General features: G+C 30.9%; 1 protein-coding gene, 1 non-coding gene and 1 pseudogene across 2 annotated transcripts; all 3 read right to left on the reverse strand.

Moving 5' to 3' along the window:
* Positions 1-2,143: 2,143 nt before the first annotated feature.
* TRNAG-GCC (transfer RNA glycine (anticodon GCC)) lies at positions 2,144-2,214 on the reverse strand. The gene has a single exon. It is a non-coding gene; the product is annotated as a tRNA-Gly (tRNA).
* Positions 2,215-7,916: 5,702 nt separating this feature from the next.
* Positions 7,917-8,625, reverse strand: LOC133286731 (BON1-associated protein 2-like; annotated as a pseudogene).
* Positions 8,626-15,046: 6,421 nt separating this feature from the next.
* LOC133286732 (BON1-associated protein 2-like) lies at positions 15,047-16,493 on the reverse strand. Its single transcript, XM_061484183.1, has 2 exons — positions 15,975-16,493; positions 15,047-15,265 (listed from the first exon to the last, which is right to left on the reverse strand). The coding sequence occupies exons 1-2, from the start codon at positions 16,491-16,493 to the stop codon at positions 15,047-15,049; spliced, it is 738 nt and encodes a 245-aa protein (XP_061340167.1).
* Between the last annotated feature and the right edge of the window lie 10,367 nt (positions 16,494-26,860).

A 26,860-nucleotide genomic window follows, 5' to 3' on the forward strand; every position in this document is an offset into this window, starting at 1 on the left:
GTTACTAGCAGGAGATAAGATTATCTCAAGCAGCTTGAGAAATGATAAGCCCATATATATAGGGAAAAACATTTCTCAAGCAACTTGAGATAAGATTATCTTCGGCTACCCCAAAACTACGTCATTTTATTTATTTATTTTCTTATATTAATTGATTCACCTTTGGATGGTTACGATTCTCTTTTTCTCTCTTTTCCTTTATCACCCTTGATCAATCTTTGTATGGTTATGATTTACTAGTCAGAGATAAGATTATCTTAAGCAGCTTGATATGTATATATATATATATGGGGTTTGCATTCATCATTTAATATGACACAAAAAAGTTTCCTACTCACACAACATTTTGTGGGACCCACACTTTTTGAAACAAAAACAAAAAATTACGGTACGCAAAACGAATCTTTATAACATTACACAATCACTTTTTTTACAACATAACTTTTATAAAACCCCATATATATATTAGGGGTGTTCGCGATCTGGATTGAATCGGTTTTGGAAGTAAAACTCATCTGATCCAATCCTTTCGGTTTGATCATGTAATCATCCAATCGATTTAGATTTTTTTTCAAATCCGATTCGATCCAATCCAATTTTTTCGGTTTGAATTGGATCGGTTTTCGGTTTTTTGAATATTCTAAAATTAGTTTCATGATTATTGTGCAAATAACATCTTTTGTATATATTTGCTTTGTAATTTTTTTTTTTGAAATACAAAATTATCAGTAAACAATACTATAGTTGATGAGACGTGACTAAGTTTTTTTTGGTTTAATTGATGAGTTAATGGTCTTGGATTTAGAAATTTTTGGGCTATGGTTGGGAAAGGACCAAGTAGGTAGAGGAGAATTAATATATTGGATCGGTTTTCATCAACCCATCCGAAAACCGATCCAATCCAATTAAAATTTGCGATTTTTTTTCGATTTTCGGTTTTTCGGTTTTCGGTTTATTCGGTTATCGGTTCTTCGGTTCGGTTTTCGCGGTTTGAATTGGTTTGGATCGGTTGATGAACACCCCTATATATATAGGGAAATATTAAGCTTATGTTAGATGAGAGTAGTTCTCTCATGTTATAGAGAGAGTTTAAGTGGGGCCCATCATTAAAAAGCAAAAATAAGAAATAAAAAAGAAGGGTGTGATTTTCGAAGTGAGAGAAAATGAGATAACTATCTAATGTAGAATGAGAGCAGTATTTTTCATATATATATATATAAAGTTTTTTTGTTTCTAAAATCAATATTTTGTAATTTCAATAAAATTGTAAATCACTTCCTATTTGTAAGGTTTATTTAAAATTCCATCAGATAAAAGGGGAATATAAAAAAGTGTCAACCTTCTTTGATGTAAGAAGATGCCGTCTCATTTGATTGATATTTTCGTATACATATATATTCAGCTAGTTATATTGATTAATTGCAAAATGCACCTCAAACGTGACATCTTTATATTTCTCACTTATGTGACACTGTTCCTTCTCCAAATAGTGTCTTTGATAAGATTCATAACTTTTAGAGGTGAAACAATAACGTAATAATTTCAATGCTTTGAACTTAAAGGAGTATTTGACGAAGAAGCAGATTTTGCATAATGCAAATAGGTCAATCCTCATATAAGGCTACTCTCGAAATAGGAATAGATTATTCTGTCTATTCTCATTTTGTCTATCTTTACTTACTATTCTCAACATCGTTGAATTATAATTTAATCTAACAGTTCAAATTTAAAAGATAAATAAAACTCTTTTACTCTTTATTTCTTTCTCTCTCTCTAACTCCACCCTGTTCAAACTTAAAAGATAAATAAAACTCTTTTACTCTTTCTCTCTCTAACTCCACCCTTATTATCGTCTCCCCTGCCTGCTATGAAAAAGACCTACTTACAAAAAATTTATCATAGATTAACTCTTATTCTTTTTTTGTTTTTTTAGGGAAAAAATAAAACACTCTCCACCCTTATTCACTCATTTGACATGTCATTGATTGAATTTATAACTTCCAAATGCGAGACAGTAACGCACGCAGCAATTGCAATGCTTAGTAGAAAAAAAAAAATAGAGCTCAGATTTAACTGTTTTCATCGAATGGATGATATGTGACGGACCACCATCACTCACGATTTTCGTCATTGCTCCAATTTATGCACCAGCCGGGAATCGAACCCGGGTCTGTACCGTGGCAGGGTACTATTCTACCACTAGACCACTGGTGCTTGTTATGTACGACTTTTATATGAATATCTCTATGTTGTTTTGCATTTATTTTTCCTGCAACTAAGATTTCGCTTAATCTGTTTGTTTTTTTTTTTTTTTTTTTTTTGGTGTTAATTTTAACCGCTAGTTAACCAAAGCAAGTAAGGCATCAAAACAAAATTGATATTTGCAACTACGAAACAAAGATGTAATACTATTTTTAAGCTAGATTATGGAAATATTTTCTATGATCTAGGACTATCTAATAATTTGGTATTTATTAGAATATACACTTTTATTCTTTTTATTTTTCCTAAAAAAAAAATGTTCTTTGTCTAAACAAAAAAAATTACCTTTTATTTTAAATCCTCATATGTCCGCAAATTCTTTTAGCTTGATACATTGTGATATCTGGGGACCATTTAAACCCATTTCTGTTTATGGTGATAAATATTCTTTGACCATCGTGGATGATGCCACACATTTTACATGGGTAAATTTTCTTAAAAATAAATCTGATTTTTCCACATTTTTTCCATCTTTTTATAATTTGATCCTTACTCAGTATTCCTCTCCTATTAAATCTATTCGGTGTGACAATGCCCCTGAATTTAACCTCACTGATTTTTATTCTTCTAAAGGCATTCAAATTTTTCACTCCTGTGTTGAAAGGCCTCAACAAAACTCAGTTGTTGAGCGCAAACATCAACACATTCTCAATGTTTCCTGTGCCCTGCATTTTCAATCCCATATTCCCCTAGCATACTGAACTGATTGTGTTGTCACTGCGGTTTATCTCATTAACCGTGTTCCTTCTCCTCTTCTTCATCACAAAACTCCTTTTGAACTTCTTTCCCACAAACATCCCTCTTATACTCATCTTCATAATTTTGGTTGTTTATGCTTCTATTCCACACTTTCTCGTGACAAACACAAATTCTCTCCCCGTTCTTCATCTGCTGTCTTCCTAGGCTATCCTCCTGGATTTAAAGCTTACAAGCTTCTTGACTTATCCAACAATCGGATAGTTATTTCCAGAGATGTTATATTTCATGAGTATATATTTCCTTTTGTTTCTTCTACTCATTTCTCTACCCCTCTGACTTCATTACCTCATAAGTCAGAATCTGTTTCTCCCAATGTTACCACTGAAGCCTCTGATCATCTCACCACTAGGCCTTCACGCACCAAAAGACCTCCACCACATCTTTCAGACCTTGTTTGTTCAACCTCTACCATACATCGTATCTCAGCCCATTTATCATATTCCAAAATCAAACCTTCACACCTTACCCTCATTAATAATATATCTTCTCATTTTGAACCCTCATCCTATTCTGAAGCCTCCCAGTTACCCGAATGGTGTGATGCTATGAATGCAGAAATCACTGTTCTCAAAACAAATCAGACATGGTCCATAGTTTCTCTGCCTGAAGGAAAACATCATGTTGGTTGCAAATGGGTGTATCGGGTCAAGTACAATTCTGATGGGTCTCTTGAGCGTTATAAAGCTCGCTTGGTTGCTAAAGGATTTACTCAACTAGAAGGTTTGGATTACATGGAGACTTATTCTCATGTTGCAAAAATCACAACAGTTCGGCTTCTCCTTGCTCTTACAGCTATAAACAATTGGCATCTCATTCAACTAGATGTCAATAATGCCTTCTTACATGAAGAGCTTGATGAAGAAGTTTACATGTCTCTCCCACCCGGTTATCCTACACAGGTGGAGTCTCTCCCATCCAATGCTGTATGCAAGCTTCGTAAGTCACTATATTGTCTGAAACAAGCTTCTCGTCAATGGTTTGCTAAGTTTTCTTCCACTCTTTTATCTCTTGGGTTTTCTCACTCTCAAACTGATCATTCCTTATTCACCAAGAATTCAAATAATTCTTTTGTTGCTGTCTTAGTGTATGTTGATGTTATTTTAGTGGCCTCCAAAAGTTTAAATTATTACGTGAAAATCTATCAATAATTTTATATTATGTCTTTGTAATATGTCTTCTTACATGAGGGATGGATAATGAATAATGATAATGCATAGGCTCTTTCTACATATGCTAACAAATTTCATAATATTAATTATTTATTAATAGAATAAGAGATATTGAAGATCAATGAGAGAATCAAATTTATAACCACTTAGTCGTAGACTTTAATACAATAAAAAATACTAATTTAATCCAAAAACTTAAATTATTAAACATAGACTCAGAACTGATTTTATATAATTATATGTCTTTAAGAAGTTAAAAAAAAATTAATGACATGTTTTCAGTTTGGTTTTTTGTCAACAGCTACTATCATTCGATATGTACTTATCTTATTATTATAAATATCAGACATTTTTTACTTAAAAATACTTTTTAAATACAAATAAACGACATATTGGAAGGGTGAGAGAAGGTAAGTTACAACTTGTACTACAACAAATTCTATAATTGACCTGTGGACCTGTGGTTAGGTCAATGACTACTCAATGACTACGGTTTTTGGCTACTTGCTAGCTGTAAATAATAAATGGGAAATCGTACTCTCATGTAATAGGTGAACAAAAAATTTTCTTACAGTAATACATTTTTCGTGTCAATTAATTTTGTTTTTTATAATATAAAATATGGGACTCACATTTAATTTGTTTCTACTTTTGTTCTCTCATGTTTTCATGCAATATAAGAAAACATGAACCCATAATAAATACGCAACTTTGTATTTTCTTTGTTTTTGAATTCCAAGTTAAGTTGATGACTTCCACCTAAAACTTTCTCTGAAAGTTTTGAGTAATTATCACATACATCTTCCATTTTAGTTTGCCTTATAAGAAATTGATTAGTTATAAAACGAAGTGTTTTCACTCCTAACTTAAACTAAAAAAGTCACACGCACCGTATAAAAAAAAATATTGTTGCCTTGCCTTCAACAATAGTTCGGGGTTTAAATAACAATTATGGATATATAAGTGACAAAAAAATTTGTTATTTTTAATTAGAGATCTTAAGTTCAAGTGAAAAAATAATTTTGAAAGAAACACTCCAATATGAGTCCGATATTATTCGAACCAGACTAATTGAATATTCGATAAAACCTGTTGCACTACTTTAAAAAATCTGTGTAACAACGGAATTTATTTTAGATATAAAAAATATCATTATAACTTGAACTAGTGTCAATTAAGCTACAATCCTGGGGCGTACGAATCCAATCCAAACTCAAAATGGAATTGAAAATTGAAATAAATTAAATCTCAATAGATTTAGCTTTTTTAAAAAATAATAAAAATAAACCGAGATTAAATTAAATTGATTTTTTTTTTTTAGTTTTAACATGGAAGTATTTCCATTCAACTTCCTTCAGCCACCTCATCCTTGGAGTATAGCCATTAGAGCTAGCTCTTCATTGGTGAATAAATCTTTGGTGCTACTGTTGCATCAAAGATTCAATGCATCCCATCAATAAAAATATTACATGTCAGTCAAAATTTTCTTTTTTTTGTCAAATTTTTTTTTTTCTCCTCTGATGTGTAATACTCTCATTAGTGAAATGCACTGAATCTGAGTGCAACAGTAATACCTAAAATTTATTCCTCAATGATATAGCGAGTGCATCAGAAAGTTGTCACCGGAGGGGATGAAACTAATTCCTCAATCGAGGTTTAGGGTGTAAGGGTATCATCTCTATCCCAAAAAGCGTCTACATCGAATACACACCCTATTCTTGGAGCACAGTTCATTATTATATGCCCGCTCCTCGAGTTTATTAAATCGATTTTTAGTTTTGATAATTGATTAATATTATGTAAAAAAAATTATTTTTGGGTTTTTACAACAACAAAAAAAGCTATTATTATACACTTCTCTCATTCTATATGTCACGCCCAATCAAGTTTCATATATTTTGCTTAGGTGCATAGTTTATTTTTTTTTAGTTAGATGTGTTAAGCTACTTTTAGGTGACATTTAGTAGAAGGAAAAAAAAAATTTGTTCCTGTGAATTACGGTTTCGAGAAATATGTTAAAAAAGTAAATTTTTAAGGAATGTTTTTAAAAGGCCAAAATATTACTAAAAACGATGGTTCAAGTTTTCTGATTCTATGTTTTGTTGATTGTCAATTATTCCTGAGAATATGTACTGATTTTATAAAATTAACATTTGAGAATTTTTTTTTAAAAATCTAATATGCCACAAAAGGGTAAAAGGAGCGAAGCGGCGTGAAATAGAAAGGAACCTAGTAAAAGCATCATGAAAGGGAAGATAGGAACTTATAATTTTGTTTAACAGAGTATCACGACTACGACTTTAATAAGAGAGGATATTTTAGTTATAAAAATATTAAAGCAAGGTTATTTATTTCTTATAAATTATGTAAAATTTTCCTACCAGGTGGGAATCCAAGAATACCACCCACCTGGTGGTATTATTTTATGAGACTCTTATTTACAATTTTAATTTTCAGGAATCTCATTTTTCTAGAAAATTTTTAAGAACCTTTGTACCAAATGTGGGTAACTAGGATTTTCATTCAATATGAGTTTCTTAAGAATCTAAAATTTATCCCTTTACCAAACAGCCCCTTAGATCAAAAAGTTTAGGATTTTAAAAATGTTTGTCTAAAAATCAATTCAATTGGTTAAATCCAAGCCAGGCTAGTTTTAATAGAAATAGAGCTCTCATGTTAAAAAAAAATTTATATTAGAAGATCATGTGAAATTTTTTTTATCTATTTCTTTCTTCATTAATAATAATTGGAGTTCACCTATTTAATGCATGTGAATAGTGAAATATACACAAAATTTTCACTAGATCGGGTCATGTGAAATTTTCTTCTTCAAAAGATCCACTCCCAATTTTAATAGGTTGGATTGGATCAGTTTTTGAAATATATAAACCAAACCGATTGGTTTTGTATTAAAGAACTAAATGGATTGAATCGATTACATTTTTTTCTTCTTAAAATCAATCCAATCTAATCCCCAAATATTTACTACAAGCTCATTGCCTTTTCATCTATAACTCTGTAACAACAATTAAGATGCCTTTACGAATTAAAATTCAATTTACTTTTTTTTAATGGTACTCCAGTAAATTATTCAAGTAACTGGTTAAGTAATGATGAATAGAAAAAGTCTAACTAGGGTCATAGTTAATTATCACTATAATTATCAACCACTAAGTCTAATAGTTACTTTTCAGTAGGATTTTAATCTTCAAGATTAAGTTCCTTCAATTGCAAGTTCATTGTTTTTTTTTTTTATATATTGACCCTAATTAATTATTTGAAGCTATTTGGAGTTTTGGACCCCAAGTATTCTTATAAACTTCAATCCTTAAAATCGGTTATAGAATTAATCTAAAGTCGGACTTAGTCGCTCTTTTCCAAAGATATATTTAGTGGGAATGGATCCCTATTCTCTCCCCACCTGCAATGCAAACTAAATTAAGTTACGCCCATTGGTTCAGTTCATTGCTTTTGGATCACCATAATTAAGTAACTGACAACTAAGCACAGTTTTCTACCTCAATTTCTTTATATTAATATATGTAATAACAATTATTGTACAAATGCAAACCTATTTAAAGATGAATAATCCCTAAACAAACATGCTGCCTCTACATCTTATACAGATGCTGTTGACAATAAAAGATACTTGATTGGATAAAAAAAAAAGATAATTAATTTTAAAAGCCATATTTATTATTTCCATCTTTCTTTTTTTGGAAGTTATTATTCCCATCTTTTGTAATTGTTATATGAAGCAAACATTCTTCTTTTAATTTGATTACAAAACCAAAAAAAAAAAAGTAAATTAAAAGAAAAAGTCATAACTTTATCTCTATCAAGAAAAAAATAAAAAATAAATAACTCAAATATTGCTAGGGTAACTCCACCAAACTGGAATGCCAATGACAACATGACTTGAATTCTTATGGTCCACCTGAAACCCCATAACCTCATGAGGCTCAAATCCATTATGACTCACCGTAGTTATTCCCATTACCGATTTTGTTTCTGAACATGAACGATCCTCTGGTGTTACCTCTCTCACCGAGAAATGAATAACCCCATTTCGTTTTCCATCCCAATTCCTCAAATTGTAACTCAACATCTGAAGGCAATTTTCCGAGACACTGCCACCAAGAAAATCCGAAAGTGCAATCCTTGCTACCCCAATAGGACGAGATCCCTTGTACTTCTTGCATTGCACCTCAAACGTCACTGACCTTGCATGCATGGGAATGTCTAACAAGAATTTCTCGTTCCATGCAAGCAAACCCTTATCTCCCTTCACCATTTTGGTGGTGCAAGAGTTAAGAGACTCAGCCCTAACGACGACGTACACGTTCTCTTCCATTGGACTTTGATCATCGACGCATATGTTTTCTCCGGATATAACGGTGATCTCTAAGGTGTGTGCATGTGGTTTTCTCTCCATATCTATGAGATTATATGCACAACTATGTAATATATTGTATGGAATCTAAGTAAAATATGAAAGTGTGTTGATGAGTGTATGATTTTGTGTTTGTGAAGGTAAGATTGTTTGAGATGAAAAGGTAGGAAGAGGTTGTGGGTATAAGTAAAGGGATTGGATGAGAAAATACGAGGAAAGAAAGGAACAGAAGCATACACGTTGTTTGCTAAAAAATTTAAAAACAAAAAACGCTGTTTGTAGACAAATAAAAAGAGTAAATAGTTTGTTGACCTTGACCGTGTTTTTTTTATTAAGTTTACGCGACTGACGTGGAAACTACTTCGAAATTTAATTTTCTTGTGGAGCTAAATGTCCATGAAGATTCAACCAAAAGTTTTTGTCGTTGAGGTGGACTCCTTCAACAGGCTTGCAATACGTTGTATGTAATGACGTTTTCTGCAAGGAATTCCTCTCAATTTCGTGTCTCTTTGCATGCATGTGAGGTTTCAGGTTTCCATATTATGTGTATATCTTGTTGTGTACTTTACGTTCTAGTCGGAGAAAATTGTGGGGCGAGTCCAGAATTAAGGTTTAAATACGTCCAAAAAATGATATTGAAAAACATCGAACACATATTCTCACCCCATCCATTCAACTCTCATGCATGCCACAACTGAGCTACCGTCATTTGGTCCCATCTCAGCACACTAATTCACTATAATATGTCTAGTATTATAAATGAAATTAATTAAATAAGAAGAAAAAAAACAAAGCCAACTAATTAATGCCAGGGGAGGTGACTGGAAGGTTTTAAATATGCAAAAGAAGAATGGTATATTGTTTAAAAGCCATGCTCGTATCTATCCAAGTTACCATAATGATAACTCAAGCAAAATCACTTTCTAAATTATCTTCCTTAAGCCTCCTTCCCAAGCAAGTTAACAACATTTTAGCATACCACATAATTTAGCTGCTTTGGTGTTACAATATCCAACACAGTATGAAAAGCGTTAATCTTATGCAAGACTTCTCTACGGGTATATCCGAATTACCACTAGATGCTTAACCTTTGTTTAAAAATAGGAAAATATTTTCGTCAAAAAATTCTGTGAGTGATAGCAACTAAAAAGTTTTTCGTCTCTAATTTCATTTTTATTTTTGACAAAAAAAATTTATTTCTATTTTTTATAAAAATATTTTTCGTTGAAAATTCCGTTTTCTATGGAATTTTATTCCGTTTCTAAATTTCATCGATAGTTAATAATTTTCTAATAGTTTAATAAAATTTAAAAACGGAGAGACTGAAACAAAAATTATATTTAAAATTGGTTAAAAACTCAAGACAATGTATAAGAAAACACTTGATTTGGGTTCGTAGGTTGAGTCGCTAACCTGTGACTTATATTAAACTGAGTTAGGAAAATAATTCTCATAATAATTTTGGTCTAGCCTAGTGCGCACGGCCAGAATAATCGGAATCGAAACCTATAAAATTCAAGGGAAGACTTAGCGGAGGGGCAACGATAGACCATTCACATTTCACAAGCAAGTCAACGTTCTATCGTTAAAAATAATAAATTTATTATTATTATTATTATTATAAATACATAAGATAATATTTTTTATTTATTAAAAAATAATTTTTTAATAATAATGACCTGCTAGCATTAGTAGCTCTCCCATTAATCTCAATTATAATTTGTAATTTTCATGTTTTATTTCATCCCTTATTATAAACAATTTTAGTTTCGCCACTAATAAAACCCTAAGACCCTATATAAAATTAAAAAAAAAAAATTCAACAGATTGACAAAGTAGACCATTGACAAGGCGCAAGTCATTTGAGAGAGCGGGACCTGCTCAAATTAGACTAGGGTGCGCAAAACAATGTACTGATTAGAATATCTCCAAAAAAATAAGTCAAAAAGATTAACGTAAGGTGCAAATGGTATTCAAGATGATGACTGAATAAATCAGCCAAACTTAAAGCTAATTGGAACGAGATTGAGATTATGCAATAAAACTCGATATAATTATAGAATAAGTTAATTTTTTAAGTCGGGTTGAGATTATAATTCAAACAAGCGATGCTCCGTACACATTATTTTTTGAATTAAAAAGTTATAAAAATTCTTGACTTATTAATTAATAATACTTTATGCCTAACATGATAATTTTCCTATTTATATTGCTTGGAAATATATAGCGTAAAATTCTATACTTTTAATCTTTTACTTATAAAATTTAATAACATAACTATGTACAATGTTTAGATATATCAATTTTGCCTAATTTTTTTTTGTCTAAATTTTATGTTAGCCCAATCTTAATCCAATCATTAATCACGCAACGACTGAAAAAAATTGCCCTGATTAAATGTTCAGGATTAATTTAAGCTAATCTTCTTGGCATTATATGTAAAGCGTCTATTCAATCCAAAATTTAAACTCCTATAATATAAAACTCTATAATATTTAATTATTTTATTAGTATCTTTCCATTGAAAAAAGGAGTAATATATATGATCTTAATCTTTACATATCAGGGATTTTTTAAGATTTACAATATATAACAGCATTTTTATAAGAATCATTTATATATATATATATATATATATATATATATATATATATATATATATATATATATATATATGGGCTTATTATTTCTCAAGCTGCTTGAGATAATGTTATCTCCGGCTAATCATAACCGTACAAAGATGGATCAATGGTGATAAAGGAAGAGAGAGAAAAATGGAATCATAACCATTCAAAGGTGAATCAATTAATATAAGGAAATAAATAAATAAAACGACGTAGTTTTGGAGTGACCGAAGATAACTTTGTCTCAAGCAACTTGAGAAATGTTTTTCCCTATATATATATATATATATATATATATATATATATATATATATATATATATAGGGTCAGGATCATTTTACAACCAGTGTAAGTTACACTTTTAATCTTGTCCACTTATATCTAAGGCTCAATTTTTTTAGTAATGTGAGCCATTGGATACAAGTGGATTAATGATCAAGATTGAGTGTAAGATTTTTAACTCTTATACTGGTGTAAGAATATCATGCCTTATGTATATATGAAATGTTATATTTACAACTTATTTTCGGTTACAACTTCTTATAACCGTATCTTAACTGTTGATTTTCTGTCAATAAACGGTTATGATTTTCACAAATTAAATTTATTAATTAATTATTAATTCACAATAAATGACAACCGTTGATTGACAAGATTAAAATATAATTGTAAGGGTTTATAAACTATTTAGATTCCGTATATATATAAAACATTATCCGCCTTTTTTTTTTACAACGTTATCCGATTTGCCGCCTTTTTTTTACAACATTATCCGATTACCGTCACTGCCCACAGCACTATTCCATTCCACTGGCACTGCTATCTTGGGTTTCACTCTGGTTTGTCGAAGTAAATTAAAAAGAATAATCATTTTTTTTATAAATCACAAATATTTTACATGAAAGACAATTTTGTTCCGGGTAGGATCTAAGATTAAAATTTTAAATTTTTTTAAAAATAAAATGAGAAATGATCGAATACATGCTCTCACTACATCTACTCTGCTCTTTTGTAGCAAGTGAACTACCATCATTTGGTAGAATAATCATATTAATTTTAACACCAAAAGTCCAAAACTAAAGTATTTACAAAAAAAACAATTAATGCTCTTTAGTATTTCTCAATTTCAATTAAAACCATTAATGTGTCAATATTGTGTTTTCAGCTACAAATGCTAGCTACAATATATATATATATATATATATATATATATATATATAGGTTCACTTTTTCTGCAGTTATAAATTATCTGCAGAAAGTCTAATACGACGTTGGTTTGGGGCGAAAATCATGGTGTTTTTATAATTTTAATTTATTTCAGGGTTATAATAATCTTTATATTTATAATTTTTTAATATTTCAATACCAAAACGACGTCGTTTTGGAAATAAATGCAGATAACTTATCTGTATTAACTGCATAAATATTTTTCCCATATATATATATATATATATATGAGTTTCATTTTTTCCATATTGCTGAAGAAAAAAAATCTCCAACAACACATTATAACTATATATTATGGATAGTACATAGTTATATGAGTAAAATTATTTTTCTCTCCACCACATCAGCCGACAATGTCCGAGAAAAAAAAATTAAGGAGTTTTAATATTATAACTATGTACTACGGGTAGTATATAATTATATTTTTTGTTGTAAAGTTTTTTTTAGCAACATAAGAAAAAAAAATTTATATATATATACATATATATATATATATATATATATATATATATAACATAAAAAAATAACCAAGATGGTTCAAGGAATTTGTTCTCACCCTTACTAAAAAGATTTCGAATTTGAATTGTAAAAATTAAGGGAAAAAGGTGTGTCATTTTAAATGACACATCTTATATCCTTTCACTCTTACAAAGAGGTGGGACAACACTTTTTAAACTTTTTTCACCCATTCTCTCTCCCATGATTTATCTCTTTCTCTCACTTAAAATGACACAACTTTATATCCTTCAAAATGATACACATTTTCCCCAATAATTAATGAACCGGTAGATATATGAAATAATAATAATTTTACTATTATTATTTTTAAAATTAAAAAAAATTATGAGTAAAATATTTTTTGAGTACTCAACAAATATCACAGGACCAATTTAATTCATTAGAAGAAAAAAATATTGGCTCGTGATTTTTCTGAAATTTAAAATAGACCCATGTTAGTATTTGAGGAACTAAGGTATAACATGAATCTTCTTTGAATTTTAGAGAGACCGTAATTTCAATTAATTGGATCTATTTTGAATTTTAGAAAAACCACAAGTCGATTTTTTTAAGGGATTAATATAACCCTCATAATATTTGCTGACTATGAAGCATTGACACTTCAAAAACCCCGACGTGTCATGTCCGACACTTCCCGACACTCTCCGACACTCCCCGACACTTAAACACGCATTGTAGAAACTCAAAAAAAGTTCAAAAGTTGCGTTGCATTGCATTTTTAGTTCTAACTATTAGATTCGTTGAATTACTATTACCATTTTACGAAATTTAATATAAATATTTGTGATATCTTATGTTTCTTTGTAAAATTAATGAGTTATTATAAGTTTAGCTTTTTTTTGTTAAATTATTGAATATTAAATATAATATACACAACATAAATTAAAAATATGGCTAAAATATAAGTTACCTCCTTGAACTTTGACCATGTTTCAAATTATTCCCTTGTACTTTTTATTGTTTCAATTAATCCCCTATCCGTTATAATTATTTCAAATCATTAATTTTGTTAAAAATTTTACAAACTCTGTTAAACCTCCTCACATGCCCTAAGCCCCAAATCTCATAAATTTCTTCTCTCTTCTCTTTTACGTTCTGACATCTCTTATTACAATTTTCTTAGGATCTTTATGGAAATGACTAAAAAGTGTTACATTATTTAGATTATAGAAAGACTGAAATGACCCTTGAACGGTCAATCAGCCCTTTCAACCAATGTTATTAAAATCGGCCCGGTCATTGACCCGTTCGAGGTACTGGGTCACTGGTTCAACCAGTAAGTCATGGTTCAATCGCTTGACCCGGTAATTATATATAATTTTATAATTTATATTAAAAAAATATAAACATACTCAAATATCTAAAAAAAAATAAAAATTTCAAATATTTTAATATAAAAAATAATAAATCACATATTATTATCTAATAAAGGATCAAACAAAAATATAACGATCATGATACAGGGCTTTAGGTTTAAAAACGACATCTAACTATAAATCAAATCAAAATTTTCTATATAGTGCATAATTGAGATGATATGAATGTTGTAGGAACATAACTTATGTAAGTCAATAAGTAAAAAAATATTCAAATATGTTCATTATGATTTTTTTTTTGTAAAAAATAAATAATTTGAATTTTTTTATTTTTTGGGACTGGGCCGGGTCACCAGTCTTCATGAAAACTGGTCGGATCGGACTGGGTCACACCGGTTCTGATGCATGGCCGGTCCGTTACTTCATCCGGACCGGTTATATAACCGGTTTACCGTTTCCCGGGTCAACCCGACCGAGTCGATCCAGTTTTAATAACATTGCTTTCAACCCATAAACAAAGGAGGAAGATGAAGTTAGCAGCTTCCCAAGGGATAAATTTTTAGTCGTATTTCATACTATACCCATTTAAATTATAACACATCGACTTAGGTGACATTAGAAATAAATAAGTTGTTAAGAAAATGAGTATAATTACACTTATAAGGTGAGTCCATGTACTGTTATTTAAGTGGGTGTAGTGACTAAAAATTTATTGCCTTCTATTGCAATCCTTGAATTTCAAGAAGGTAAACAATCTGGTGCAGAACCCACCAGATGTTACTGGTGCTTGTTGCTCGAGAGGATCCATAAGTTTGCTTTTTCACCTAATTCTTCAAATGAATCCACTAGGTTTTGAAGCCTTGCCACAAATTCAATCAGAAGCGATGTAAATGTCGTTAGAGATAGTTCACTAGCACTTTCAAAAGTTTTTAATTCTTCCTCTTTTGCCGCAGCATCCTCTTTCTGGTAAATAGAGTAGGCCAAGATATCTGTTTCCTGAACATGTTTTTAGAGGAAACATGTGCAGGCAAAGCAGTCTTTACAAAGAAAATTGTAACAAAAGATGATAGAACTTAAAAGAAAAGAGAGAATTTTTTTTGAAATTTGGACGTAACATATAAGAGGAGATTTAACGGAGTTTATAAATTTTTTAAAAGAAACGTTAACTTAAAACAATTATAAAGTACATGGGGTTAATTAAAACAATTAAAAGTATAAATAGATAATTTAAAACAAGATCAAAGTTCAAGGGATAACTTATATTTTAGCCTAAAAATATTATTCAATATTAAAACGAGTTTTAACATGTCAAAATTTAATTTTTTTTAGAATTAATATATCAAAATCTCGTGTGACATCGTGTCTATATAAGTGCTATTATCCAAAAAATACATTTTAAGTGGAAGAATATATCTGACAGTCTGGACGATATTATTAATATACAACTGAATAATACAGCCCAACGGGTGCAGCTCAGTTGGTAATTTGGCGCTGAGTTAGTGGGGTTGAATATGTGTTCGATTCCTGCTGAATGCATTCTTGGGGAGAGGCTGAACCTTTAGCCATCACTGCTCCCCGCACTCCGGATTAGCACCAAATCGAAAATAAAAATAAAAATAAAAATAAAAATAAAGCTGGCTATTTCCCAAACGACCACCCAAAAAAAAAAAAAAAACAATAAAGCAAGCTGTAAACAGATTCAAACATTGTTGGTACGGTTGTTCCACCCAATGGGAATGCCAGTAACAACTCCATTGGAAGAATCATTGACACCGGTCTTCAACCCACAAGAACCACAGATAATCTTCTCGGGTGCGGGCGGCGCCACCACCCTGACAGAGAAATTGATGATCCCATTTCTCAGGCCATCAAAGTCCCTCAACCTATAACTCAAGAACTGTAAGCAATTATCAGGCACGAAACCACCTAGGAAATCCGAAAGCGCAATTCTCGCCACACCAACGTCTTTGATTACTCCCATTTGAGTTTTGCACTTCACCTCGAACGTTATTGACCTTGCATGCGTGGCCAAGTTCACCAAGAACTTCTCGTTCCATGAATGGAATCCGCCGCCGCAATCAGCCTTCATCGCCGTCGTGTGGCTCGTTATGGACTCCGCGCGAACCACCACGTACACGTTCTTCGTCGGCAGCTTTCCGTTAACGCGGAGATCCTCCGCTGATAAAACCGTCACCTCTAGTGTTCTTGATTTTGTTGCTTCCATCTTGTTTAAAAAAAAAAAAAAAAAAAAAAACACAAACAAAAAAGATTCGAAGTTGAAACGTTTGAAAAAGCTAGGTGAGTTTTCAGGAGCGAATAACTTTGAATCATGATTATAAATAGCTATTGTGGTTAACGTTGAAGTTTGCAACTTTGCATTGTCTTTATTTAATGGGAAATGTGTTTATATCCTAAATATGATAACTTATATTTTTTCACTTTTACTTTAATAAAGATGTGAGACTCACATTTTTATTTTTTTTGTCAACTCTCTCTTCTTTTATCTATTTCTTTATATTTTTTAAAATGACACAACTTTACATCTTTAAAATGATACACATTTTTCCCTTATTTAATTAAAGGTAAAAGTTCTGATTTTGCTTCTAAATCACCTGTCTCTTTGTAAAAAAATTTTATCACGTATAGTTCTATGATTTATAAAAAGTAAAAAACTAAGGAGTGTATGTAATAAAAAATGCACTTTTTTGCAAAATATAAGAATATATGTGATAAAAAATATCATAGAAATATATTTGATTATGGAATAAATCACAGGACAATAGTAAAATTTTCCCTTAATTAAATGACGCGTGACATCACGAGAGCATTCAATTGATCTTTAAAAAGATTATAGTAATATTATAGGTAATAAAAAATAAATTTATTTATTTCATGTTGCGTGATGTAACATAAATAAAATAAATGGGTCTACTACTTTTAAAAATAAAATAAAATAATGAATTTTATTATTTTGTCTCTGTTGTATGTTATGATTATCACATGAAACAATTATTTTCATAAAAAATAATATTTGCTTTGATTGGTTTCGAGGCAGAGAGATATAAACAACCCGTGGTTGTTGACTGTCCAGCTTCGAAAAAAATAATAATAAATGACTATACGTTAGCACGCAGAAAATTAATATTATTAAGATAGTATTGTTTTTTCCCGTGACAAATATTGAGAGAAAAATTTGTTATAATAATGATTAATATGATTTCAAAATACATCGTGTTTGTTCAAAGCTATGTAGCACCGATATTGACATAAGACACGATATTCTGACATGTTAATTTTAAAAAATGTTAAATTTTGACACGTTATGACACGTTTTGATATTTAATAATATTTCTAATTTATGTTGTGTATATTATATTTAATATTCAATAATTTAACAAAAAAAAATTAAACTTATAATATTCATTAATTTTGCAAAGAAACGTAAGATATCACAAATACTTATGTTAAATTCAATAAAATAGTAATAATAATCCAACGAATCTAATAGTTAAAACTAAAAATGCAATGCAACGCAACCTTTGAACTTTTTTTTTTAGTTTCTACATCGCGTGTTGAAGTGTCAGGGAATGTCAGAGTGTCTGAGAGTGTCGAAAAGTATCAAACACGACACATCAAAATTTTTGAAATGTAATGCTTCATAAGTTCAAAGTACATAGATTATATAATAAATCCATTAAAGTAATGGACATATTCTCTCTATTTGACCATCCTCTAAATTCCATTTGAAACCGAATCCCCAATAATTTTATTATGTTCATTTTTATAAATGTCAAATAAATTTTTAAATTAAAAAAATAATGTTAAGAAGCCAGTTTTGAAAAAAAAAATGACTGCTCATGCAAAATAAAATAAAACCATCCTATTATGAAAATAATATAAAAAAAAGTATGTGTTTTGAGAAATTGAAAATAAAAAATAATTTCAGCAAAAAATCCACCTTAACGCAATTAAGTTTAGTATTATATAATCTAATCCTTTGTTATCTAATTAACAAGAAATATTAATCTTTATTTATTAAATTAAATTCAATTAATTTTAAACTGAATCAAATTTTTTTTTTGAATGACAGGCATTATTTTTAGTTTTTAATTATTATTTCTTAAATTTAAATATACTTATTTACCTTTTAAAGTTATAAATATCTTATCTCTTCTGATTTTTTTTTGTTAAATTATAAAGTTTCAATATACTATCGATTTATGTTATTATTCAATCTTGTTTGACATTTGTTTTTAGTATAAGTTGATAATTTATTTGATGAATTTGACTATGTTAAAAATACTAAAATGTTGAATTCATTAATTACTATGATAACAGGGATAAGATCAATTTAAACCTATATAAAAATAATAAATGTTATGCTCAATCTTAGTCCTTAATTTCTTTCAATCAAATTACAGTAATTAATTAAGTTATTTTCATTAATAATTATTAATTTCCAATAAGTGTAAAATTTTATGTAAAAAGATCTTGCTCCATGATAATATATTATTATGTATTAATACAAAATTTTCATAGACAAAATATATTAAAATATAATTCTTTACAACAAATCGTATTAATACATACTAGTTATAACTTATACGTGATTTTGATATTTTGTTTCTTGTTAGTTAGGTGTTGAGCGGCGCGGATTGTTTGATCAGCTACTAAATAATTTTTGAGAAAAAATTATTTGATGTGGCATGAGATAATTCATGTTACAAAGATAAAATAGTGGGGTCTAATATTGGTATTATTATTTTTAAAAATAGTGGATCCTATTATATTATCTTTGTTGTACGAGATAATTATCTCATCCAACATAAGATAAATAGATCCCATATTTTTATTTAGAGTAATATATTTTTTGGTCTTCAACAAATTTTACGATACCCGCTTTAGTTTCTAGCAAATAAAAAGAATATCCGTGGTTCCGAAAAAATTTAAAACGGACTCATTTTAGTCCTTTCGAGGGACTATCGTGGGATGTTTTTAATTTGTGAGGGTCACGATTTTAACTAATGGGTTTACTTTTCATTTTTTATGGTCCACGAATAGATTTTTTATTTATTAGGAACTAAAGTGAGCATCATAAAATTTGTTAAGGATAAAAAAAAAGGGAAAAATGTGTATAATTTTGAAGGATGTAAAGTTGTGTCATTTTAAGAGAGAGAAAGAGATAGATAAAGGAGGAGAGAGAGTTGACAAAAAAAAATAAAGTTGTGGGTCCCACCTCTTTGTGAGAGTGAAATGATGTAAGTTGTGTAATTTAAAAGTATAGACACTTTTCCCAAAAAAAAATGTTTACTATTTATCAATAAATGATTATATTTTGCGTGGAACACGAGAAATAATATAAATGTTGACGGTAGTTGTAGTTGAATGTCAGATGCTTAGAATCGCGTGGAAGTTCAATTTTGGCGTGTTGTCAGGTAGGACTCGTATTCCAAAACACGCTGCTGCCATTTGAAGGGTTGCCATAGTAATTTCCTTTTGTTGAAGATTCTTGTTTTCTTACCAGAAACCAAATAGAAATAATGAGCCTGTTAGTTGGATGAGAACGAGAAAGAATTTAGTAATTGGGTGTTTGGAATGAAGAATTTAAGGGGGTGTTTGGTTCAAGTTTTTGGAGAGGATTACCGGTAATCCTTCTTTGGTAAATGTAATTATCACGTTTGGTAGAAGGAATAAATTACGATTCTCGGATATCCAAGGATTACCGGTAATTTGATTTATAAAGAAAAATCACTATTCAGATTACCAAAAATAATATGGTAATTCGGAATACCAATCAGAATACCAAGTAAAGGGAAAGCACAACAATAAATTTTGAGACAAAAATACTCCAATACACATAAAAATCTAGACCCAATCTATCAATTACAAAAATAAAAATTGTTTGGGGTTATTTTTGTAAAATAACCTCATATTCCAAGTCATATTTCGTTCTAAACCAAATATGGAATAAGTAATTTTTACCCAATATTCCCGGTAATATTTTGGCGAACCAAACACATCTTTCGTAAGATTCCAAGTAAACTCAATTTCTACTGAATTCCCATTAATCATGATTTCCGGTCACCAAAAAATTTCTCTTGTACCAAACACACCCTAATAAGAATGTTGGAAAAGTAGGGTAGGTAAAATATGTTATCCATATTTGGTATGTTTTGAAGTTATAAAAAATTAGTATATTATTTTTTCTACGACTTTTGTTTTGAACTAGACAATGAAAAATAAAACAGTAGTTTGAAGTGTGGTATTTTTTAAATCCAAGAATGGAGAAACACCTTTTACTATTTGTAGACAAAAATATTCTAAAAAAGTCTATATCAAGTACAACTTGTTTGAAAAAATCTATAATGAGTAATTTCGTAATTTCATGACAAATTCTCATCAATATTTCATCATCAACCAAACAATGCATTAGTAAAAATAACTCAACTTTTCCGGTAAATTTTTTTGCCTACGAAACACTTTTTTGTAACTTACCCGGACACAAAAATTTCTCATCATATTTCGAGAATTTTTTTTTTCAATAATAAAAAATTTCTCCCACGGTAAATTTTTTGGGTCCGTATGAGTCAACTTTGAATCTCCTAAATTTCCCCAGTAACATACTCGGTAAATTTTTTTTTTCTTTCCCACGGTAAGTTCGTCAATATGACTCAACTTTGAATGTCCTAAGATTCTTGGGTCTCCTTTATCCATTACAGTAGTATCTAGGCTTTGGATAGTTTCTTAGCTTTTGAGTTGGACATGACTCATTGCGTGTACAATGAATCAAAATTAAAGTATGCAAATTGCGTCTTTAGTGTGAATTGCTTAACATTTTGGTCTTTAGAATTGGGAGATGTAAATTAGGATAGAAATTTAGGTGGTGTTTGGTTGGGTGGATTTTGAAATAACCTCATGCAAATGAAGTTGGCATTTCTCAAAGCATGCATTTGGTTGATAGTGAATTGAGTGAACACCCAGGCAAGGTCGATGTCTACCATTCTCATTTTTGTACCGTTTTCCTATGTTTCCGCACTGTTCAGAATCCATTGTAGAAGGTGATTTTTTAAAGAAACCCGGCTAAACCACGTAGGGCCCACAACATATGAGACCACAATACCCTCTGATATTATCTTGATTGTGCAGTCAGCAGTGAAGTTTGAGTAGCGGGGGACAAACAATGACCGATTGCAATGAGTTGAAAAAGGACAAAAATAGATTTAACATGCCAGCGTGAACCATCACCGGCTCCTCCCCTTCTTTGTTCCTGCGAGACGAAAACAGAGGCACACCACCGTGTTGGAATTTTTAATTCCTCTAAACCTTTTGGTGATAACTATCACCTACAAGCCAAGCTCCATCATACCAAATCATAAAGAAATAAGAACATAAAGGTGGAGGCATACCTGTCTCCATTGCAGCGGAATAACTTTGATCTTATCTCTTGGGGTTTGTAGTCTTCCTCAGTCAAATTACCCTAAAACCGAATTTCTTAGTGTGTCGTCTCTCTCTTGATGGGGAAGAGAAACTAGGGTTGTTAATTTGACGTCTTGGGGACCATAACCCTTATAGTGTTTTTATCTTTATTGTTGGGCCAATAAGCTCCCATTATACCTAGTTGGCCCAACACCGGTATCCACTCATTTAGCCCATACTCACTTAGGAATCTATTTGGGAATATTCAACTGACCACTTTAATTTATCCAATATATATATAAATAGCACAATATAATATGTGACCCACAATGATTATTAGAAAATATAGTTTCCTAACAATCTCCCACTTGGGTCACATGTTAACTTGAGAAAATTATATCATATATCTTTAGAGCGCAACTGTATGCTATTTTTCTTTAGATTCCTCCTTAGATACAATCTGGTCCACCTCATATATCAATATGAGATCATGGCGGCTTTTGTCACTTTCAAGCGTAACTAAACCTTCCATGGTCATCGCACCAATATATTCAATGACATAGATCAAGTATGGATGAGTGGCATGAAAATTACATGCAATGTGATCTGACTATGCCTATTTCCAATTGGTCCTACAGTAATCTTTATGAGATCAATCCTAAATTTTCTGCATACACAAAGCAGAAACACAAGCACAAAATATAATACATTTTGAGGGAAAATAACATTGAATTCTTTATTCTGCAGAAAACAAACATAAGAATATTTCATTTATTTATTTACATAGAACACCAACATAAAGAACTCCTTCTAAACCGTAGTGTCATCGATACTTGATCTAGTTAATTATAGGGTCCAATTTTTCTTATGTTGTAGGAGATAAATTTATCTCCTACACACATATAAAAATATGTGAAGGCCCATGTAAGGAAAAGAGATAGATGGAGAAAATATTGATCTCACACACTTTTATGGGTGTGTAGAATATAAATTTATCTCCTATAACATGAGAAACAATAAAACCTAATTTACATTGAGCAAAACTGCTAGAAAAACAAAGAGGAACAAGTCCTCTGTTTGCTTTTTGCTTTGTCAATCCAAATGTAAAGATCTTGTAATAATATTTTGTATTTTGCACGCAGCCAAAAGCTATGTTGCACCGACATCGACACGGGACACGACACGACATAACACGTCGAACACATTAATTTTAAAAAATGTTAGATTTTGACACGTTAGAATACGTTTTGATATTAAATAATAATTTTAATATATATAATATATTTATATTTAATACACATAACATGCCATAATAAGTCATATAACCAATTAAATATTCAAATTTCGTAACATAAATATAAAGCAAAAATAATTTTTCATACCTTGTTAATTTTTCATGTCAAATTCCATAACAGAAAATATTTGATTTATAAATTAATTTTTCATGTTAAGTTAAAAAGATAAAATATATTTACAAAAAAAAGATAAAATAAAATAAATTTTGGATCAGAAAAAATATATATCAGAACAAGATAAATGTTGGAACGCATGTTGGAGCGTTGACCGCATGTCGAAAACATATGTCGAAGCGTTGACAATATGTCCCAAAAAGTTGACCGCGTGTCGGACTCGTGTCAAAACGTGTCAGTGTTCGATACACATTTTTCACTCCAAATAATGTGTCCGTGATTCCAAGGCCAAACTTCACAAGAGTTAATAAAAGAAAAAAAATCATTACAAGTTGTTGGGGAATTTAGTGGATGTAAATTAGGGGATTTGATTGATTGTAATCACCTGTCAAATGTACCCCATAAAGAAGGGAGCAAATCACCTAATATCTTTGATTGTGCGCAAAATAAATTGGCCCAATTCTTATATCACCTTTTATTTAAATTTAAGGGAACCTCCCTCAAGCCACTAGGATTGGTCTAGTGGTGAGAGATTTGGGTAGTTTGTATTAGGTTACTTTTCAATTCCCACCATTGTATCTGAAAAAAGGGAATCTCCATTTTTAATCATCCACGGGATGGGGAGAAACATTGTCAGTGTGGATGTAGGCCTAACAGCTGAACTACGATAAATTCATATGTCTTTTTTATTGTTTTAACATGGTATCAAGAGCTAGTTAAAAATACATTTTTTTCCTTCCAAAGTTATACTAAAGTTTGATTATTTCCCCCTAAAATATCATTCCCTCCCCTAATATACTAAGTCTTTATGGATAATTCGAAGATCAGCCATCGCCATGATTTGTTCATCACCAACTAGCATCAGTCGGGCGTCCACCAACACTGCCGGCTCCTCTCGACTTCGCTTTCCCGTATTCGTCCCTACAACACCATCGAACACCAACATCGTTTGCTCCTGTTTGCACCGTCGGACATCAGCATCGTTCCGTCTCTTGCCGCCACCGTCTATAACATCTTTGGACATCGACTACAGCATTGTCCACTTTTGTCGCGTTGTGCTGCCATTTCTCCGGCAAATTCTGACTTGCCTTGTGTTGCGTTTGCCTTCCAATGACCGTTGTGCCAGCCTATTAAAGTATATCACTCGCCTATACCTCTTCCTTCCACCAAGTAGATATGATCATCGAGTAGATCTGTTCGAGTATATCTGCCATTTCAAACTTTTCACATCGCGCAGTGCCTCGGTTGTTGCCTTGTGTGACCGTTGTTAAAAATGGATGTTAAAAATGCCTTTTTGCATGGAGAACTTGAAGAAGAGGTCTACTTGGACATACCTCCAGGTCATCCTCTTGGTTCTCTGCTTGGTAAAATGTGCAAATTAAAGCGGGCAATCTATGGTCTAAAATAATCTCCTCGTGCCTGGTATGGAAAGTTGAGCACACATTGTATTTGGGTTCTTCAAAAGTAAGTCACACTACACCTTATTTATCAATCATTGGTTGGAAATAATATTGTTGTCCTTAAATATGTATATGATATAGTTATTTCTGGGAATAGTTCCTGCGTAAACCAACACAAGATCACATGAATCTAGCATACTAGATATTTAGATGCTTGAAGTCCGGTCTAGGAAAAGGCATATGGTTGAAAAGGAAAAACCACAATGATATTGTGGGGCATGCTGATTCTGAATAGGCTAGTAGCCCATATGATAGATGATCAACCTCTAGTTTTTGCATCTTTTTTGGAGGCAACCTTGTTTCTTGGAAAATTAAAAAAACAAAGTGTAATAGCTAATTATAGTGCAAAAGTAGAATATCGTGTTATGGCCTCAGCCACTAGTGAGCTTATATGGCTCAAAGATCTCTTGTTCGATCTCACTTTGAAAAAATTGGATTTCCCTATTAAGTTGTAAATCGATAATCAAGCAGCTATTCATATCGCATCCAGTGCAGTGTGTCACGAGAGAACTAAACACATTAAAGTGGATTGCCATTTCGTTCGGAAAAAGGTTCAGGCTAAGATTATTGAAACACTATATATCTAAAGCGAAGACCAATTAGCAAACATGTTCACAAAGGCTCTCCTAAAGAATTCCTTTCAAAATATCATTGTCAAGCTGAGCTTAATTGACATCTTAGCTTCAACTTGGAGGGGGGTGTTGGAGAATTTAGTGGATGTAAATCAGAAAATTTGATTGATTGTAATCACTGGTCAAATATACCCCATAAAGAGGGAAACAAATCACCTGATATCTTTGATTGTTGGCAAAATAATTTGACCCAATTATTGTATCACCTACTATTTATATTGAAGGGAACCCCCTTCCTTTATGATCATTGAGAGGGGAAGAAATATGATCAGTGTGGACGTAAGCCTAATGATTAAACCATGATAAATTCACATGACTTTTCTATTGTTTTAAGAAAATACTTATATCTATTTGTAATTAAGCAAATCCATCTATTTATAAAGGGAAAGGATATTGTGACAACCAAGTTGTGTTACTACCAAGTGACTACCAATCAATCTCACCGTTAGATTGATTGTGTTGATCTAACGGTTATATTTATTTCCATCTTTGTATGGTTATGATTCCTCATATTTAAAGTGAAAGCATTAAATATGGGAAATCATAACCATAAAAGGTGAAAATAAATATAAAGTATTAAATTTGGGAAATCATGACCATACAAAGGTGGAAATAAATATAACCGTTGGATTAATATAATCGATCTAACGGTAAGATTGATTGGCAGTCACTTGGTAGTAACACAACTTGGTTGTCACAATATCCTTCCCCATTATAAAAGGGTAATACTTTTCGTGTGTTACATAAGAAGAATATTATCTCCTATCCAAATAATAAATAAGAGAGAAAAAAAAAATTCTGGTGTGACCCATTTAAAAATTGTGAGTGTAGGAGATAATATTTTTTTTATTTCTTATGTAACATAAGTAAAGTGGAGATGAGATATTCTTACTATCAAAAAAATCTACTACCAACGTACTACCTATCTAATCATCATTGAATCAGAAAGACTGAATGCTAAAAAAAAATTTAAGGAAAGAGAAAATATTAATCCAATAATAATTAAATAGATAATTGGTTGGTAGTAAGTTTTTTTAATACTATCCTCGTTGACTACTTCGAAAGTATGTGAGGAAAAAATTAAACCGTGCAACGTGGGTTTCTGGAATAGTACAAAGCTTGACCATACAAATTGACCAAGATACATTGATCATGTAAACGGTGGAATCATCATGGCAATAACTATATCTGCTTGCGCTTGAATCCACTGGCCTGCTAGAAATATGCATTTTCTTGGAAAGCCTCAAGCAACAACTAAACAACCTAAGGTACAAGACCTAACATTTGGTGTAATGGTAGGTAATAATATTATTGGTTTCAGAGTCATTGTGAAACATGTTTGATTTCGTTTCCAAAATTCGAGATTCAAAGTATGTAAGGAATTTTCAATAGACCAAAATGCTAGTTAGTTCGTGATACATAGAGTAATGCAAGTTAATTTCCTAGCAAATTTGATGTGTTGTGTGTGTTGGAGCGTGTTTTCAGTACATGGGTGCGCCTATATGGTATTTGTGCGAGAAATGCTTGGAATATTTGTCAACAACAAAGAAGATTTAGCAAGTCTTCCACTTTATACGACTAAAATAAAACACACAATTTATATTTCACCATTTATTATTATTTTATAAAAACAATTGATCGGATAAAAAAATGGATGTTGGGGAGGAATAAATA

The sequence above is a fragment of the Gastrolobium bilobum genome, unplaced genomic scaffold (assembly GCF_033153095.1).
Source record: "Gastrolobium bilobum isolate Gb01-03AN ecotype WA unplaced genomic scaffold, APGP_CSIRO_Gbil_v1 utg16848, whole genome shotgun sequence".
NCBI classification, from domain to species: domain Eukaryota; kingdom Viridiplantae; phylum Streptophyta; class Magnoliopsida; order Fabales; family Fabaceae; genus Gastrolobium; species Gastrolobium bilobum.